The 17811-nt window shown below is 36.5% G+C and overlaps 1 protein-coding gene across 2 annotated transcripts in view; it reads right to left on the reverse strand.

Annotated features, from left to right (window-relative positions):
* ATAD2B (ATPase family AAA domain containing 2B) overlaps positions 1-17811 on the reverse strand; it is a 73685-nt gene that overhangs the window by 39463 nt on the left and 16411 nt on the right. For both annotated transcript variants that reach the window (XM_066180002.1, XM_066180001.1), the window contains exons 3-15: positions 17012-17058; positions 15849-16002; positions 13675-13777; positions 13023-13131; positions 11766-11882; positions 10641-10716; positions 8737-8835; positions 7682-7793; positions 6857-6972; positions 5852-6026; positions 5005-5093; positions 4081-4240; positions 3049-3139 (exon numbers count right to left, since the gene is read on the reverse strand). In XM_066180002.1, the coding sequence (XP_066036099.1) occupies positions 3049-3139; positions 4081-4240; positions 5005-5093; positions 5852-6026; positions 6857-6972; positions 7682-7793; positions 8737-8835; positions 10641-10716; positions 11766-11882; positions 13023-13131; positions 13675-13777; positions 15849-16002; positions 17012-17058 (1448 nt within the window). The remainder of the gene's footprint in view (positions 1-3048; positions 3140-4080; positions 4241-5004; positions 5094-5851; positions 6027-6856; positions 6973-7681; positions 7794-8736; positions 8836-10640; positions 10717-11765; positions 11883-13022; positions 13132-13674; positions 13778-15848; positions 16003-17011; positions 17059-17811) is intronic.

A 17811-nucleotide genomic window follows, 5' to 3' on the forward strand; every position in this document is an offset into this window, starting at 1 on the left:
CTGTAATATAAACTCAAGGTTCAGTGCATTTGCTTCCTTTTTTTGAAGCATCTCAGGAAAGCTGTTCAAAATGTACTGGCACAGCTTAACTTAGAACAAAATGAGGATTCCTGTCAAGTAGCACATTTTCTTCTACCTAGTATCACCAAACTCTGCTGAACATTTCTGAAGCACAACTTTCAGAAAGCAGGACAGCAAACAAGTGGATTCCTATGTAGGTTTCCAAAGAATGCACTCTGATCACCAAAATTTTGCAGCCATCTCGACTGTGCAGAAATTGTGCCCACTTTAAAATTTCTTCTGCCTAAAACCCACACTAAAATCCCATAACAAAGTACTGTTGAACGGGGTGAAGCATTTAGGTGAACAATTTTGATAATTTTGAAGACTTCTTCCACTTTATGTTGTGCAACTCCCTACAAAACTCCCAAAATGACTGCAGGGAAGGAGTTAGCAAACAACTCAGGATGATGACAGAAATGAAAAGTAACTACTAGGCTTATTTTAAAAAATTGTGAAAAACAGGAATGCTAATGCCAAAATTTCCCCCACCATCATTACATGAGGATGGGAAAGAAAAATCTAAAATGGTATCATTTTACCACAAAACACTCCTGCAATAATAAGCACAGAATATTTTTAACAAGCATCTTCAACATAATAGTTTGTTTCTTTATAATTCTATTTAATAACATCATTTATATAACCCTTACTATATTGTAAAAAGATTCATCTGCCAGATGGAGAAATTCACACTTTTTCAGTTGCTAGTATGTTTTGTTTCCCGCAAGACTGGGTTCCTAGGTAAATCTCTCTACCTACAGAAAGTTACCATTCCAAACAAGGGAATAAGCACAAGAGATAAGAAAGGATTTATAACGTTTTGTAAGATTTATACTTCCAGTAAAGAGAAAAAACATAGTAATAATGTGTGTTTACTGAAAGTACTAACAAGACAGAACTGTGTGGTCTTCTGAGCAATGCTGTGCTCTCCCCAAGCTGCTTCACTTCGTCTCACACACACTGTAGTCATGAGGCCATTCAGGGAAGTAGAGTCTTTAATTCTCACATACACAGAAATCCACTAAAAGGTTGTAATCTGTAACACCTGGGACAAAAATCAACCCTCAGGAAATAACCTATTTTTTGCAGGTCCTGGGGCTTTTCCCTTCCAATTTCCTTCTAATTACACCCCTGGATCATAAGAAGTTCTGAGTTGCACATACACCTGCTTCCCCAAAGTCATTTGCTTTGGGAGTATTTCAGCAGTTTTCTTCATTAGGATCCAGAAGCTTGGAGTTAAGTGTTGCCAAGTCTGCTGAACTGGAGAGAGGTATCAACCATGCTGTGCCAAAAGCCAAGCCAAGTCTAGGCAGCTTTTACTCGGGGAAGAGGGGGTGTTGTTTTTCTGGGGGGAAGGTTGTTTGTTTTTAAAGAAAACCTGCCCACAAGAGGAAATAGCAGACTGATATAAACTGTATCACAGACATACACATGTGCCAATGCGGTCCATTGGTATTGGCCACAAAGAATCTGGAAAATTCTGTTTAAATCATTATTGCTGCAGATTTCACTTACAGAAACAATGAGGCACTCTCAAGGTGAAGAAGATATACTAGTCTCACTTCAGCTGTTTAGAAAAGACTTAATAATACTTCAAAGATTTTCATCTTGGATGTGCAGAAACACTTAAATTCCAAGATACAGACTGGAGACAATCGTGTACAGTAGTTGTAGAGCAGGAAATCCAAGAAAAACAGAAAAGAGTGTTTCTTTTTGTTTGCTGACTTCCACAGAACTGACAGGCTTTATGGAGCACAAAGAATGTCTTCCAGTCAAATGTACAAATGGCTTTCCCTACTGTCTGAAATTTTAAAATATTGTGTTCTCACTGAAAAAATACGGTGAATTTTTAAAGAAACATCTGTGGTTTTTTTCCCACCTATTCCCCTCTCTCCCACTAAGCAGCACCACGTGTTTGCATCATTCAAGCAGAATTTACATGAAATGGGTTTGTCATGTGCTGTGTTATACCCGGCAAAGCTTAAACTGGAGTTTGCTGGATAGTTATGTTTTCTCCTCACCAGAAGATGTTGAGGTCTTTGTGCATCAAAAGCGGAGGGATGCTGCTTCGATGAGAGATGTCCCTGTGGATGAAGAGGATAATTCGGATGTACTGTAGCTGACTGAATGGACTGATGTTCAATTTAAAGTTCTTAGATTCCCTGTTGATGGATTCCAAGCACAGATATTTGAGACTGCTCTTTTTCTGAGAACTTCAGTGCTCGTCCAAGCAGATGACTGACAGAGGATGTATCTTTGCATGACAAGCTGTTGAGAAGGTACTGTGCTGTGTGCTTTAGGGTCATTTCCTCTGTTTAATTCACTATAAAAATATTTGGGTTTATTTCTGATTAGATTTAAACGGCAGGCTTATCTTGAACAACCAACCTCCATTCAGTACAGCAGGTCTTTGTGAGCTCCAAAGGTGTATTTAATGTATTCATGTTGCAGTTGGGTTTTTTTTCTCCCCTACCTATGTCTACACTTTGAGGTTGTTCTGTGCTAGCAATCTGGAAAAAAAATTTTTCTTTAGAAAGGCTGGTTAGTTTGTTGGATTTATGTCAGAGGAGAGCATGCCAGTCAGTAAAAAACAAACAAAAAACAAAAACCCCACACAAAAGTACTGGGTTTTTTTGTCAGTAAGTAGACAGAAAAAAACCCAAGTCTGCCTATCTCTTTTCTAGTTTAGTGGGAAGCCTACCTAAAGATTCCAATTCCAACTTCATTTTGCTTCTCTTTAAGAGTATGCATCCTATATAAAGACAGCAATGTCACAGAAAGGAAACATGGTTCTATTATCAAATGACTACTCATTTTGTGGTTTAGTAAGACAGAAACGTATTTGTTACTACAAAAAAGAGTGTTGTTCAAAGTACAGAAGTTTAGAAAGGTAGAGATAAGAAAATCTTGATGTATTTAACATACCTTCAAAGTTTTACACAGAAGAGAAAGCCTCTATAGTAAAAGTACTAACATAACACTCACCAACACATTTTTCAGCCAGTTCTCCTAAGAAAGGATCTGACAATTTGGGGTTCCAATCCCTGGTATGAATTTGCAAAATGTGCTTTCGTGCCTGATTTAAAAAAAAAAAAAAAAAGGAACAGAAAAGAAAATGAGATGAAAACTAGCGAGTCAAATCCATGTCATAGAAAAAAAATATTCTTTATTCATGTGAATCTAGTTACTTCACTTGCTTTTGGTATGTAACTGAGACACATAAAAGAGAACTTAGCACTCCAAAGTCTCTCAAGAACAAAGCTTTTCCCTTCTTTTTAATTTCATCTATAAGCAGTACTTTTTTCACCAGTTACACATTTTAATTTGTTTGATCAAAATTATTATACATGAACTGATCGAAACTCATTTTCTATTAGGAATTCTCATAGTTTTATAATTTCACTTTTAATTACTGCACCTATGAGTGTCAGTACCTACGAGTATTCTACTGTCAAAGGCCTCATCAATTAATGTACTGCTGAGTAGCACAGCACATGCACATGAATCCCAAAACAATTCCAGCTAAAAGTTCTATAGAATCTAAATACATCTATCCATATAAAAGGTACATTTAAGTATAAATTCATGAAGTATTATGGCTGAGTTTATCTAAGTTTCAAAAAAGGAACTGAAATTTTCCTGCTGCCAACATTGCCTGGCTGTGCATCTACATTTTTTACATGCTTAGAAGTCTACAAGATGTAAAGTTATTTTCTCCTACCATAAGTTTCAAGCTCCCAAATAGTTAGGGTTCATTATACAAATCCATAGATTTGAGATAAGCAATTCAGTTTATTGTGAACAATTTACCTCTGTTTAGTTTTAGCTATATCCTGAAGATCTGAAGCTGAATATAACTTTATGTATACAATCTGTTTGTACTAAAAATGTCTTCCTAAAATTAAACATTCTTACAAGCAAGAACGAATATTTTTATTTCATAAGCTTAGTTGTCAGGCATTCAAATGTTTAATACACCACAGATGTTTATTAACAAATCTCCTTTCCAGGTTTTACCTTCTTGTCAGGCAAGTTGAAAAGAAATTCCCTGTCAAAGCGACCAGGTCTCCTGAGTGCAGGATCTATAGAATCCAGTCTATTTGTAGCACCAATTACAACTATTTCACCTCTATTATCCAGTCCATCCATGAGGGCAAGAAGAGTAGACACTATAGAGCTGCAGGAGAGTTTTCGGAATAAAAGTGTAAGGAACACTGCAAGAACTTTTGCATTTTCAGATGCAACATTAATACAATCAAAAAAAAGAAAAAGCTAAGCTACAAACAGGTGCATAACAGTTTCAAGTCTCAGATGTTCCATTGGCCTCCTGATCTGCTGGTCCCAAATTTCTCTCAGCAGAGTGGAGGGAGATGGACACATAAATACCACCACATATAGAATGACAGGTACAAGTGTGTTGCCATACAGAGTACAGCAAAACTGAGATCAAAAGCAGACACAAAGAATTTCAGCCAACAGCAAACTGTTGTAAAATAATTCTAAAAAATGACACAATAGCAACACAAGATGTGTTTGTACATCACACCATTAAGAATCAAAATCACAGGTGAGTTCTGTTCATTGACAGAACATTACAATTCAACACGTTAGAATAACATTTTTTCAACTGGTTATTCTACTGGGCTGGTAACAATCTGTTTACAGCACAAACAGCAAATCAAGGACTGGCTGTGGAAATCTTGCAGTTAATAATGTGGATGAAGGGTAATTGTCACTGCAATTCAATTCCCAGGAAATTACAGTTTGTCTGAAGGACTGAAAAGATGACTTTCAACACCAAAAAACCAATCTGTCCTTTCTAATGTAAGTGGGCTTTAGAAAAAGCAAAAATCTTTCCCGTGAAATGACAAATTACATTTAAGAGTTTACCAAGATAATGTACCCTATACCAAGATAATGGTAGCATAAAAGAAATATTACCTGTGAATCTGATCTTGTCTGCTAGAACGAACTGGAGCCAAACCATCTATTTCATCAAAAAAGATTATAGAGGGTCTCATCAAGTATGCCTGGCATGCAATAAACAAAATAAAAATTGAATTCACTGTTAATTCCTAATTTATCCATCAACACTGAAAACTGGTTTCACTAGAAAGCATTAACATGCTAAACTAACACATGTATTGAGACATCTTTGTTAGAAAGTGTCAAGTCTGAAATGAAAACTGCATTTCCAACTTCAGCAGTGTTTCAAAGCAAGGCAGAGTGCAGTCTACTTCGAGTAAGCAAGATGGCACCAGTGTACCAGTTTTACTGTGAGCTAGGCAGAGACAAACACACACCTCACACTCTGTTACAGTAAACATGATCTTATCTGCTCATAATCTGACAACTACTTTTCTTTGAGCTACTGCATTTTACTGTTTTGTGTGACTATGTTCTGTCCAACCTCTTCTAAGCCAGAAAAAACCCACTAAAATAGACACATAACCAAGGAAATCATGCACTCTCCTCTGCAGCATTTATCTTGAACATGCCAGTCAAATACAAACTCACTGACTGATATTTTTTCCCCAAATTTTACCCAAACTACTTTGCTTAATTAATGGAAAAAGCAAGAGACTTTTTCTCTGAGTTTCCAGAGCAAGAGAAACTACTGTCAGTATTCCTCTATTCTTTTCATCTAAATATGCCATTTGGTAAAATCCTACTTAATTTACAAAAATGTACAGTTATTTAGTTTCAACTGCAAATACCTTTGGCTACCTGAACCACAAAACACAACATACAGAGAAATCATATGAAAAAAAATGTATTTTCTTCTAACCTGATCAAAAAGGAGTCGAAGCTGACGTTCAGATTCACCAACCCACTTACTGAGACAGTCTGCTCCTTTCCTCATAAAGAAAGCCACCTTTTTGTCTCCTTGACTGCATTCATTAGCTAGAGCTCTAGCTACCAAGGTTTTACCTGTTCCAGGAGGACCATAGAATAAACAGCCCCTGAAGATAAATGGATCAACACAGTCACAAACTTATTTTACGTCTCCTGAAAAACTCCAAGTCAAATTTTATAATGAAGACAGGGAGCCTGGAGAAGGATGACTTAAGATCTCATATTATTATTTTGTAGCAGTATTGTATTATTACTGTTATAACATGTTGTAGTATTAACATGACTTCATAAAATCTAAGTTTCTTTTATGCTTTCAAATCAGTAAAACTTTGATTTGTAAAGAATATTAATCAAAGGCATATTAGGTTTCCAAAGGACACTTTTGCATTAGTTAAATACCACCTCTTCAAGTATTAGATTTTAGGTAGTACCTTAATTAATGTTTGTTAATTCTTTGGAATGAGGTAATTAAGTGAAAAAAATACCCCAAATTTTTCGATTGACTTAGACACCATGTACCCATTTAAATCACAAACAAAGACACCTCATCAATAAATCTTAAAATCCCAGTATAATATTATTGAGAGAAACATCAGCATTTTTCTTGATCTAGTAAAGTATTTAATAACATATTGGGAGAAAAAGGCAAGGTACTACTAAGTAGAACACATGAGAATTCTTTCTTTAACCAAATCACAAAGTTTACCTTCCTACCACAAGAAAAATACACCAGGTTTTTTTAACTCTTCATCCTGCTTATTACATATTTTGATAGACAAGTGGGGTAGCAAACACGTAAATCTATCTGAACTGTAAACTACTTCAGGGAAAGAATCAACTGCCTATGTGTTTTCACTTCTTCAGAGCTTAAGAGAAAAAGCTTAGGCTTAAGAAAAAAAAAAAAGCAAAATGCAACAGTAAGAGTAAATACACCTACCTTGGTGGCTGAATTTTGAATTTTTCAAATATTTCTGGATAGAGAAGAGGAAACACTACCATTTCCTTAAGTGCAAGGATATGATGGCTCAATCCCCCTATACTATCAAAACACACCTTAGGGGAAAAAAAAATATAAAGTTTATATTGTAACAGCTTTCCACAAAAGCACCTTTACTTATAAAACATTAGAAAACAAATTAGAAAAAACACTGCATTGATCAACAGGATTTCCCTGAATTTTCAAAGTATGAAAAAAACAATTGAGAAAGTCAACTCCTGGCTGCCCACATGAGGCTTATCTGGTTTGCAAGTTAACTGTGCCAGGGCTGCCTGGACATCTACAGCAATCCAGCCTAAGTCCCAGAGCAAATGCTTTGTAGTACAAAGGAATAAACAGACAAAAGCGAGAGAGGAGAGGGGAGAGGGGAGAGCAGAGAAGGGGGAAAAGGGGAAAAGGGGAAAAGGGGAAAAGGGGAAAAGGGGAAAAGGGGAAAAGGGGAAAAAAAGGGGAAAAAAAGGGGAAAAGGGGAAAAGGGGAAAAGGGGAAAAGGGGAAAAGGGGAAAAGGGGAAAAGGGGAAAAGGGGAAAAGGGGAAAAGGGGAAAAGGGGAAAAGGGGAAAAGGGGAAAAGGGGAAAAGGGGAAAAGGGGAAAAGGGGAAAAGGGGAAAAGGGGAAAAGGGGAAAAGGGGAAAAGGGGAAAAGGGGAGGAGAATTCTGCTTGTGCATAATTGAGGGAAGAAAAGGGGAAAAGGGGAAAAGGGGAGGAGAATTCTGTTTGTGCATAATTGAGGGAAGGAAGCTAAAAAGCTCTAACAAAACCTACCGATTTATCAACAATCATCGGGTCAACATCAGCCAAACTCGCCCCAACTTTCACACGTTCTCGAAGGATTCCACTAGCTAAGTCTTCTGCTCTGAAGTTTAAAGGCAGGCACCTGTTCAACAACAAACAAACACCAAATAAATACTGTTCTGCTTTCATTGTTTGGAGGTGAAGAAACAACGTAAAGAGATACTACATAAAGAGATAATATTTTTACTACATAAAGAGATAACCTTCCCAGATTGGTAAACAAAACTAATCTTCTTTCTAGTGGTAATTATGGTTATATATCTGGAAGTTCTTTAACATAAAGTTAGTTTTATGCATCCATACACATATTCCAATCTGAAGAGCTAGGCTGGACAGATTATCTTGATTAAACAGAGAATAAACAGTATTTCCTTCCTTTAAGCCCCTATATAGATATTTTATCAGGCCAACTACATCGTTAAAGGGAGAAAGAAGGGTACTAGTAAGACACAGGTTACACTCAGAACTACATTTCTGGTCATTGTATGTTGCTTGAATTCTTTGTGATGGAAAAGGGAACAACATGGCAGACACGAAGAGATGGAAAAAAGATGAGGAAAACTTTTTTTCCTGCAGAATTTTCCTACCTAGTTATCAGTGAATGAATTTACTTACAGATCTTTCACTTTTAGATTACTGCTAAATACACGCAAGGTCAAAAAAATGTGCAACGGCTGTGTAGAATGCATGAACTCTTGCACAAGAGCAAGAGGGAAGAGATGGGAGTACAACTGAATTAACTAGGACCAAGATACACCAATGACATTTTAACCAACAGGAGTTTGGTTGAATTGAATGAAACCAACTGAATCAAACAACTACTCTTTTATTTCCATCTCTTTATCACTATTACTAATTATCTACTCCTAAGACTCCAAAACCTGTATTAATATATATATATAACCAGCACTCCTCCTAAACCAGAACCAAAGTCTGCAGAACTCATAACATTACAGACTAGTCCTGCTTGTTTACTGATAAATAATAAAATCAAACCATTCTAAAGACCAAGGATGTTTTGATACCGGTTTCTTGCTCTGGCTATGCTTTTAGATTTTCTTCTTTCAAAACGTTCTTCATCTGAAGAGGTTGTATCGCTGCTGTGAATTGCGTGCTTCTTTCTCCTATTGAAGTGGCAAAACAAACAGAAAACTCAGTCTTTTTTGCAGTAGAATGCTATGTTTTGGTCCTTCTATAAAAATGAAACTGAAATGGCAAGTACAGTACTGTTCAGGTTTGAGATGCATGCAAATTCTAGCTTCAACAACTATCAAAATAATCTGAGAGGGGAACAACAGCTCTTACTGCCACAGTGATTATCTGATTTCAACATGAACCTTACTTGAACAGCAGAGCCCCATAACCTGTGTGGTCCAGTTCATGCTACCTCAGTAACATGATTTTAATATTTAGTCAATAAGCTGCAGTTGTACTTAAGAAAACTTCCAACCACTTTAGCCACCTCCGACATAACAGACATACCAGTATCCTTACTCAGTTTGATGCTTTCCTTTAAATATTCTTTGAAAAAATTCCATATTTCACAAAGTATATTATCTCTTTTTACAAGGTTATTAATTCTGAATAGCAGAACAGGCTCACAAAACACCTGTACTTCTGATCTGAATACAAATAAAATTACTATCCAAAGTCTGAATGAATCATTTCTTATTTTGGTATGGCAGTATTTCACAAAACTGAGTATTCCCGAAATATTAGAGAACGTACATTAAATCTCCTGTACAAAAAGGTATTGAGTTTGATATGGGTTTGAAATATTCAGCACTTTATTGCAAGAAGTAGTTGATTACTAGTAAAATGTCTTGGATTTTAAGTGAATATAGTTAGCTGCATTATTTATATGAATATGATAATGCACTCAATTAACTTGTTTTTGCCAATGGATAACATGGTCTAACACTTTTACTGTTCAATGACCAAAAATTAGATCCATTTCAAAAAAATATCAAAGAGAATATCAAGCAATTGGAAAGACTTCTTATGACAGTGTCCTGACAAGAAGGGATAAAATGAGGGCCAAGTAATGAGCAGGCTAAAACTAAAGGGATAACAACTTTTACACTCTTCACATATGACTAGGAAGTACAAGTACAAATCCAGAGATCACCCAAAAAAGTGTCATATGCTCTTCAAGGGAAAAAAAAAATCTACTCTTATCTGTATTACAGAGAAACTTTAGAATCCTAAGATTCAGCTATTACTTTATTTACTTTATGTATTTTCACTACGCCATTAAATTGAGCAATAACACAGGAGTTTCAGCTATGCCTAGTATTCGTTTACTTGGATTCTGTTTATGGACAGATTTGTCTTTTTGAAGCTTTGAGTAAGTTTATTTTTTAGAAAATATTTTAAGCTGTAATCTCATCAGAGATGAGATGTATGTTTCGATACATAAAGCCTACTGACAGTTTCCAAGACAACTTGGTACATTCCAGACTTCTTTGACATAAAACATAAGAGTCAAAAATTATTCTTGCTAAATATTTTATTAAATCATTGATAATTCTTGGATGAAATTTGAACTGAAAGAAGACAAAAAAACATTAACCTACGTTGCTCAGTTTTATAGATCAGGAAGGAGTTATTTATTAAACTGGTGCATTGGACTGAAATATTAAATATATGGCCTTACAGAGAAAGCTACAGTGTGCCATGCAGAATTCTTTCCAGTCCTTGTATCACACCTGTTACCTTTCTGTTTAGCACAAGCTTGTAGTGGGTTTAGACAGCGCCATGACACCCCTGTCTGGGTGCTGATCAGGGTCTGAACTCAGGATACAAATCAAGACCCACTCACATGCGTGAATGAACTGTGCAATTCACTCAAGAATGGTTTGAAAAGCAAAAGCTACCAGAATGTACTAAAGAAAAGCAAACAATTACACACCAAAAGACTGACGTTTACCTGATATGGCTTCTTCTTGCAGGAGATCTGTGAATATCAAACAGCGTATTTTCTCTCTTTTTTTGATGAGCTGGCACTGTAACATCAAATACAAAAGAATAATAAACTAATCTAAATGCAGCACAGAAGTGCTGGATTATCAATTTTCATCAATAAGGTTATCACTGATTGCTCCAAAAGCTTAAATTAAGGAAAGAATTGGGCAGGGGGCTTTGCCACTATCACTGTACTTGGCTTGACGCAGGCACGGGAATTCCATCCTTACCCTCCCCAAATTATCAGAGCTGTGTCTGTCATGGCACAGAATGTAATTCATCCAGGGCACTAGCATTTTGAGTTTATTTGCAGGACATTAAACTCCATACAGAAACCTCTTCATAGCTGATAATATGGGATGTCTTGAAATTTCTCTGAACAAATAAACCACAGCAGTTCTCTATCAGAGAAATCATATTCTGTGATCCTCTGACCTGTGGAAATGGTTCAAAGCTGCATCAGGGAAAACTCAAACTTGGCAGGAAGAAGCATTTCTTTACTGAGAGGGTGGTCCAACACTGCAACAAACTTCTAAAGAAGTGGTTGATGCCCCAAGCCTGTTGTAAGAGGCATTTGGGCAATGACCTAAATAACGTGCTTTTTGTCAGCCCTAAAGCAGCCAGGCAGTTGGGACTATATGATCACTGTAAGATTCCTTCCAACTGTAATACTGTGGATTTCTCATTTGTGATAACTGCTGCTATGTCATTTATCCACAGTTATGAATTAGGTTGACCACTCAAGAAGAGAAGCAGACATAACAGTAAGTATTTTTTCTACGTAATTACCAAATTTATTAGATTGCTTTCTGCCAAGTATTTCTTGACCTAAACCTCGTTCACTCCCAACCCTGAGCCCAGCACAGGGCAGTACCTGCAGAGTTCAGTGAGGCAGCAATGTCCCCATCACGACAAACCAACAGACTGTGTCTCAGCAGTCCCATCCATGTGGTGAACCACAACAGGTCAGGATGGGAACACACAGTGCTGCATCCCTGTTAACTCTGTCAGGAGTGAGAAGTAGCCATCCAACTATTCCCTCCCCACATCCACAGTATTACTGCAGGTCAAGCACTGTCTGGTTCCTCACCTATTGGAGGGGCCTGGTATCTCTCAACAGTTTTTCTCTGTCTGAGATTATATGGCCGATCATTTTCTTCCCCCTCAGCTTCTTCTACTTCTATATCTCCATCTTCTTCCTGAGACTCTGTTGGGGGGTAAAAACATTTTCAGAATACTTCCACTTCCCATCAGAACTACTTTCATCCTAAAAAATTAACATTTTAATGGTCACTAAGAATTACTGCCCATTTATTAATTAACACTAATTGGAAAATCTCTGAAAATTTGATGACCATGATAATCTACAGCACATTGTCAAATTTCCTTCTAGTTTTTTACACAAGATTCTGGAAAGGCAAAAGAAAGAAAAATAAATGCATTCAAAACAGCTTTAGTTGTAAAATACTTCAAATATCATTTCTATCCACTGTATTTTTCCTTCAATAATTATCCTTTAAATTAAGGATAATGACAAGAGCCTCAAAAAATCAAATATTTGACACAGCATGAAAATAAGTACAATTTTATGATTCACAGTATCATTTTTACACAAAGCAAAGAACACAGAAATACACTTTATATACTTTGCGTATAGGTCTATCTGTTAACAGGATCAGAATTTCTATCCATGGATCTCAGAACTAGGACTGAATTCTTATTCATTGGGACAAACCATACCTTCCACAGCAGTTTTAGTTAAAAACTGGGATGCAGGATGCTGAAACTTGTATAAATGCCTAAGGTTTAAGTCTAATTTTTTAAGAAGGCCAAGCATGATGCTGATCAGGCCATCAAAGCTAGGCACAAATCCTTCTTTTCTGGTAATTTTTGAACCCATTGACCAGTTTCAGTCAAATTTTTAAAGGAAAGTAGAATTTCAAATACACCTGTGTACCTACAAGCCTTCTAAAATGTCAATGGACAGAAAGCAGACTTTAATTAAATACCTTCCCCCAAAGGAAGGATCCAGGCCTAACTATTACAAATTCTTTCTGATAATTGCCACTCAGCACATGAGAAACATCAAGTCAGTCAGAACACACATAGTTGTAGACAACATTCATCACATCCTAACATCCACCAGAGAATTGTTCCAGGGAATGTAAGGAAAGCTCCAATTACTTAGTGTTACAAAAAACAGAAGGAAGGAAATATACTGTACGAACATTTAGAAACCAGGCTTTGTTCTGCTTTCTGTAGTGCAATACATTGCTATCTTATGGGAAGGAGAACTTTGTTTCATAAGTATTTCGGACAAGCCCCCACAATGTTTTACAACCCATACCTTCTTCTTCCCCTTCCGTGGACACTTCATGGTGGTTCTGAATCCCATAGCTATTTCTCCTCAGTGATTTCCTCCTTCTTTTCACTCGAGAATACATATCCATGTTTTCCTGGAATAAAATTCACATGCACTCCCATCAGTACTGTCCCACATCACCCAGTATTAGTCCCAGGGCAGTAAGTAATGCTCCACACAACCTCTAGCCCTCAAGTGTTTTTCTAGCATAGCTCTCCATAGCTAGACTACAAAAGTGGTCTCATTTAATAGATGCTAAAGTAAATCTCTCAGACAGTACCTCATCCATCTAATACAGAGTAACATCAGAAACAAGTTTTCATGAAAAAAGCAGATAACAGTCCCTGGTCTGGTTTCCAAGCTACTAGAGTATGCTTCAAACCAAAGAACCACCAGAGCACATCATGAGAGCACGACAGTGAATTTGTCAATAAAGAAAACAATGTAGAGCATATTCACTAATTTAGTTCTGAATTTTAATTTATCTAAGTTTAGTTTATCATGTTTTTAATGTTATCCACTGAAGAAAATCATAAACCTTTACACAGAGCTACAGACAGTGTATGGTGTTCGCAAAAACAAACACGCTCTGCCTTGATATGACTTTCATCCAAGATCTCAGAAAGTCTGCACTTACGAATTCTGTATCTGTCCACATCCGCAGCCGTTCTACTTCCCCAGATCTCCTGTTCCTCCTGATGTTAATATTATCCATTTCCTGTAGGACAGCTTCAGCAGTACTAAAATATATCCAACAGTTAACACACACAAAAACATGAGTTTTAAAACAGTAATGTGCAGAACTTTGGACATAGCATTCAACATCTTAAGTTGTCTATCGGTTAATTACAAACCTAACCACAATAAAACTGAAAGAATACAAACTATGAAGTATGTAAAAGAAGAAATGCTGATGCTATTAAAGTTTGAGGTTCAAATTAGACTGTAGTATTTTAACGAACTTTTTTGAAGAATTTGGCTCAGTATAAATTGTAGAATACAAATTTGCAACTGTTGAGACATTAGATTAGATGTCAGGTAAGATTAAATTTGCAAAATAAGAAAGTAAAGCTTTTCACCTACATAATTATAATAATGGAAATGCAATTAATGCTCCACCTCATAATGTTTACAGTTTCTTACCCTGGCCTCAAAAAGACACTAGAACATAAAGGATTTTCTTTTTGTTAAATCAGTAACATCTAGAATCTCATCATTCAGTATTTGACCTCACTACCATTTCTCATCTACTCTTTAGTCAGCATTTTCATTATCTGGAGTATTTGTAAACAGCTGTCAAAACAACAGTGGTATACAGAAGTGATAACCCTGGCAAGGATGCTTCACTGCTCAAGAAGGGAACAACACAGTATTAGACAGGCCAAGTCAATTATTTGGCCACCTGTCCTGAAGACAATGTTACTGCTCTCCATGGTGATTAGAGTAGCTTTCAACTGGAATTCTACTGTATTTGTATAATATTTGTAAGAAGACAGAAACCTTAATTTCCTTTTTTTTCAAGGTGATTAAAAATAAAACTAAAGGGTGAAAGACTGCATAGAAAGAAGACAGTGGAAGTTCTGGTGATGTAAGTCAGTAAAGCCACACTTTCCTTATGAGAGCTCCTCACCTTTTTAAAAATTCTTCCAAAATATCTGTGATGTGCGACAGAACCATTTCAAGTAAAATCATGTTGCAGTTTGCTACCAAAGAAAATAGGGTTGGAAGGGACTTGGAAAAGTCTACATGCTCTGCCAGGCGAGAGCACACTACAGAATGCCTCAATCATTCCTGACAGACTTTTGTCTAACCTGTTCTAAAAAACCTCCAATGATTATGGGACACACTTTTATCAGTATAACCTCATATACAGACTTCAGTACCATGATCTTATCAAACTACAGTTTTCATGGTAGACTTTGTCCTACTCTTGATGAGGAAAGGGAGATTCAACTGCAACTAGAAAAATAAATGTAACTCAATATTAATTTGCAAGCTGATACCAAGTAGTTACTGAGTAAATCGAAAAGGAAAATTAAATTAATAAAAGATTCAACATAATACATTTAAAAATAAAGATCATACTTGACAATTAAACGTTTATGTTTAAATCATTTTCCAGCACTGGAGAAAGCAGTCTCTCACATATGTGACTGCTAAAACCTGTTTTACAGGTGGGAAGATCAGGACATATTAAGTGACCTGCCCAGGGCTACAGAGAAATTTTATTTCAAAAAAAGCATTTCTGGCTCCCATTCCTATGCTCAGACCAGACCGTGCCTCCCTGTCTGACCTACTTTGTCTGCACAGTAAATGTCAAAAAGTGACACCCACCCTTATGTGAATTATTAACAAATGGTAAAAAACAAAAACAAAAGAAAGCTACAAACTTTTGATATTTTATGATCAAAATCATACAAGCAGAATCTAGAATGCTTCCAAGCACTGCTGCTAATTACCGATTTACAGGACATTAAAGTATCACTACATAAACAGGTTACCAAGAAACAAACTAGGGTGTGGATTTACAGCACATCAGGCACTCTGCAGTAACTGCCAACTTAGAGATTTATCCAGGTGTAAACACAGAGTAACTTCCTCCTCAATGAAAGCCTGGGAAGCTGCTCTGCATCTAGAGCATGGATTCCATGGCAGTCACAGCACAGACCCAGCTGTAACTCAAAGCACAGTCTAGCTTGTCTCAATGCATCCCCACAGTAAAACACAGACATGGCACTGGAACACAGGGGTTTCTAATTTTAAAAAATCATTAAGGTGCTTTATGAATACAACTGTAGTATCCCCACATACCTGTTTACTAGCTGATCAAACAATAAACTCTGATTCAAAGTTTCAAATCTGTTTTTCCTGGACCGACAACTTTTTCTGACTTCTATATCTCCGTTTATGCAAGCATGGTCCCCATCTCCCTTTTTTTCCCCTCGAAGGGGGTGGCTTTTGAGAGCTAAGAGAAATTTGTATTACTACTTCAAAATTCAGGAAACAACATTTTCACAAACAAGAATTAATAAGAGAATATTTAGCAAGGACAACAAACCAGAAGTCATTAAGCACAGTATGAACTAAAGAACTGTATTTAATTCCTATCAAAGTTATTTTAAAAGTTATTTCAGCATATTCAAGCTTGTTTCCTTAGATGATAATCTTATTTTATGATGTAAATTTGGCACTCAATTAGGCATTCGATATTTTTAAGTTAACACCTAAAATGCACACTTGGCCCACAGATTCAATTCTTATTCTTTCAAATATAGTATCAAAAGGTCAGATACAACACATAGACTTCACAAGCAAACTTACTCCAGCTACTCTGTACAGTACCAAACAAAGAGATCCCACTGCTAATTGTTCCTTAGGCACCACAATAAATAATAAAATACCAAATATGCTTAATGAAATAACACTTACATAGAGTCAACACAAAATCAAACAAGACAGTACCGATGAAAAAGGGACACAAGAGGCAAAGTGGTTTTATCTGAGATAAGCAATGAAATGGCAAGTTTGTAAGGTACAAGCTTTTAGGAAGACTGTTCAAGGTAGCAGGAGCTGCAGACAAGGCAGGTCTCTCTAAAGCAATAGAGTTAAGTAATGTTAAGAACCACAGAAGGCCGAATTTCAGATGAGCAAAGATACTGGGTAAATTAAAGAGAGCAACTGAGAGAGGAAGGCCAAAATTAGTTCATAACAGTAATTTGGGAATTAAGGAAAACATCAAGATCATGGCTAAGAGGTCTGAATTGAGAAGAGAAATGGATTTTCATCTAAAAATGTTCTCCATATCCACAGAGAGTAACCAAGAAGGCAACAGGAGAAAACTGAGCAGTAACTTTTCTCGTCAAAACAGTCAAAGGAATCAGTAAGGATATCAAAAACATATGCCACTGAAAATCATTGACATGAAACTGTTTCATGTAAAAGCTGATACAAAAATTTTGCTATAATTCACTTACATAAGCTACGTCCATTTGGTAGTGTAGCACCAGGCTGAGAAGTTAACCTAGGAGACAATTAGACACACAAATAACATTAACATTCCTTAGCCAAGCAAAAGGCACACAGTGAAAATACCGTGATACTCTGATTTCAATGCCTTTGCAAGACATAGCCTTGGAAGAGTCTGCTTCATGTCCAACACCTTAGTAAGGGCAAAACTGCCCTCAATACCAATTATATGAACCTCCCAACTGTCTAAGCACCTCTTTGATTAATCTCCCTGATCTTTCTTCATGTCTTCGTCCTGTTAACTCTCTCCTTAAATTTCAGAACAGAATCTTGGTATAGCTCTCCAAAGCCAACCATCATTCCAACACCTTGGATAAACCAGTAGAAGGAACAGAACTTTTGGGAAAAGTCTTAAGTGATTCAAGATCACTGTTAAGCACAGTGCTTTGTTTTTTTGGCAGAAACAACATAAAACCTCAGATGCAAAGACATGTTGCAGTGGGTTCTAAATGAGCAACAATATGATTTTCAATACCCTGGCCAAATTTCATTTGACACAATGGTCTAAATTCTCCCAGCTATATTAAACACTTCTTTTTGTATACTGACATTTCTAGGAGGTCCAGTACAAATCTACTCTTACAAACAGAAGAAGAGGTGCACAAGTTTCAATACATTCCCAATGACCATGGCGCATGAATATGCTAGATTTAATTCATAGTTTTAAAAGAGAAAAATAAACAGAAGAAGAGGTCTACTTTGAGATTTACAAAGCTTTTAAGCAAACTGCATACTAGCAGTCGACAGT

Source organism: Chamaea fasciata, unplaced genomic scaffold (assembly GCF_029207755.1).
Source record: "Chamaea fasciata isolate MVZ Bird 193981 ecotype frontalis unplaced genomic scaffold, bChaFas1.0.hap1 SCAF_3, whole genome shotgun sequence".
In the NCBI taxonomy this organism is placed as follows: Eukaryota; Metazoa; Chordata; class Aves; order Passeriformes; family Sylviidae; genus Chamaea; species Chamaea fasciata.